Raw genomic sequence first — 2276 nt, 5'->3', positions numbered from 1 at the left:
GTAGAAAAAGATTCTAGGTCTTTGAAAATTAGAAAAATTAAGTATCAATAAAAAATAATTAATGGAACAGGAATTAATGAAATAAAATAATATAGATGGAAATAATGAGTGAAATAAGAATTCATAAAATAAAATAATATAGTGTAGAGTATTTGTTTGGTTGGAAATGATTGGATAACTGTGGAAACAATTTATGAAGCAAAAATAAGAAGAAATTGTTTGGATGGGAATTATATACATGGAAACATACATATAATATAATTTTTGTTTTCCAGGGAGCTCACACCTATATTCGTCCCTGCTGGCATGCATGACTAGTTAGGAAAATTGAAGTTGGATTTACTCCAAGTATTATTTTCATTTTTTAACTTAGATAAAAAGATTTTGTGAGATCTTATTAATATTTTATTGTATTATTAGCTTGAGTAGTTTATAAATTAAACTCTATAAATAGTCCCCCATAACCCATTGGAAGGAATCAACTAAAACAACTTCTCTCACTATAATATTGATCGTTGATAATGGCTAATACTGATTTACAGAAGCTGGTGAATCAAGTGGAGATCAAATCGGACGGTGATGTATTTCATGAAATTTTCAGGCAAAGGCCTCACCACATCTCCACCATGTCGCCTTCTTTGATCCAAAATGTTGATATTCATGATGGTCATGATTGGGGAACTGTTGGATCTATCATCTACTGGAATTATACCCACGGTATTAGTTTTATTGAATGTTTTATTATTTTTGACATATATCATATATCTTGTTCTAATTGTTCTAATTGGAATGATTAAAAGTTAGGTTATAGTAAATATCTTAAAAGCTATTAATATATATTGAAAAAATAATTATTTTAAAGAAAAATTAAAAGTATTTTAATATTTTGAATGAGATAAATAATTAAAAAAATAAATAAATTATTTGAAAGAATAATCTCGAGATTATAACCAAACCCCACCCGGTATTAAGGGTGCGGTTAGCTAAGAGTCAAGTTGGTTGGAGCTCAGCCTAGTTAGGACCGGGCATCGATCGGGTGAGGCTACATAGGCATTTCCTGATTAACCTAAAGTCACCCTCTATCCGGACACTAACAAAATAAGCACCTAACCAACTATAATATATTACTTTTATTTTTAATTATAATAAACTCTATTATATGTTTTTAACCCTAAAATAAAGAATATTTCAACACTAAAAAGAAAAGCACTTGTAGTTAATAAGATTAATTAAATATATAAAATTATGGTCATTTTATTTATATATTTCTATACATAACCGAAAATAGAAAAGATTTTTCAAGGGTTTTCAGTCCCTAAAGTGCATAATAAATAACTAAGTGAAGACTTTGACTTCTCTCAACAATGAATTGTTACTATGGAAACTGATCAAAATAAGATTATGGATAATTGATTAGTTTTGTTTATTCACTTATGATTTCTTGATGAATACAACAAAATGTTTTGTTTTTGGAAGATGGTAAGGAGAAGGTGGCAAAGGAGATAATAAGAGAAATAGACGAGGAGAAGAAATTAGTGAAGTATGAAGTTGTGGATGGTGACATAAAAGTACATTACAAAACATTTTTCGTCACGGTTCATGTGGACACTGAAGGAGAGAACAATCTTGTTACATGGACATTTGAATATGAGAAAATGAATGCGGATGTAGAGGATCCCACCTCCCTCATGGATTTCTGCATTGCTGTGTCGAAAGATATTGAGACTCATCATCTCGTGGCCAATTAAATAATTAATAAGATGGTAAGAGTTAAATGGAGTGTATGGTCATGGTTGTGTCTTAATGTGTGTGTGGTTAAATCATTATCATATATAAATAAGCTATAAATAAAGTGAAAATGTGGTCTATCTTGTTGTAAAAACTAAAAAAAAATGATGTTTGTGATCATATTATCGTGTATTTTATCAATAATATAGGTTTTGAAAATCATGTTTGTGATCCTTTCATTGTGTATTTTATTTGATAATAAAGGTTTTAAAAATCTGAAATAATGTTTGACAGCTTGGACTATATTTTTTTATTTATTGGATCATTGATTACTTCATTCACAAATAATTTATATATATCATGTGACTATTGGTAAGTGTGAATAATTAATATGTATTGACCATTAGGCTGAAAATTTGGATCTATTGAAATTTATTTTCAAGTTAGTTGGTTGGATTTATTTATAAAAATGTAGAGTGATGTAACAGTTAGTTTATTTGTTTTTTAGTAAAAAAAATTTAAAATTGAAATTAAAATTGAAATTGAAA

At 28.0% G+C, this 2276-nt stretch overlaps 1 protein-coding gene across 1 annotated transcript; it reads left to right on the top strand.

The window, feature by feature from the left end:
• Positions 1-488: 488 nt before the first annotated feature.
• Positions 489-1868, top strand: LOC124912509 (kirola-like). Its single transcript, XM_047453145.1, has 2 exons — positions 489-717; positions 1477-1868. The coding sequence occupies exons 1-2, from the start codon at positions 522-524 to the stop codon at positions 1746-1748; spliced, it is 468 nt and encodes a 155-aa protein (XP_047309101.1). The 5' UTR covers positions 489-521; the 3' UTR covers positions 1749-1868.
• Positions 1869-2276: the final 408 nt, after the last annotated feature.

The sequence above is a fragment of the Impatiens glandulifera genome, chromosome 8, assembly GCF_907164915.1.
Source record: "Impatiens glandulifera chromosome 8, dImpGla2.1, whole genome shotgun sequence".
Classification (NCBI taxonomy): domain Eukaryota; kingdom Viridiplantae; phylum Streptophyta; class Magnoliopsida; order Ericales; family Balsaminaceae; genus Impatiens; species Impatiens glandulifera.
Note: the sequence above shows the minus strand (reverse complement) of the source record. Positions and strands in the feature narration are given on the sequence as shown.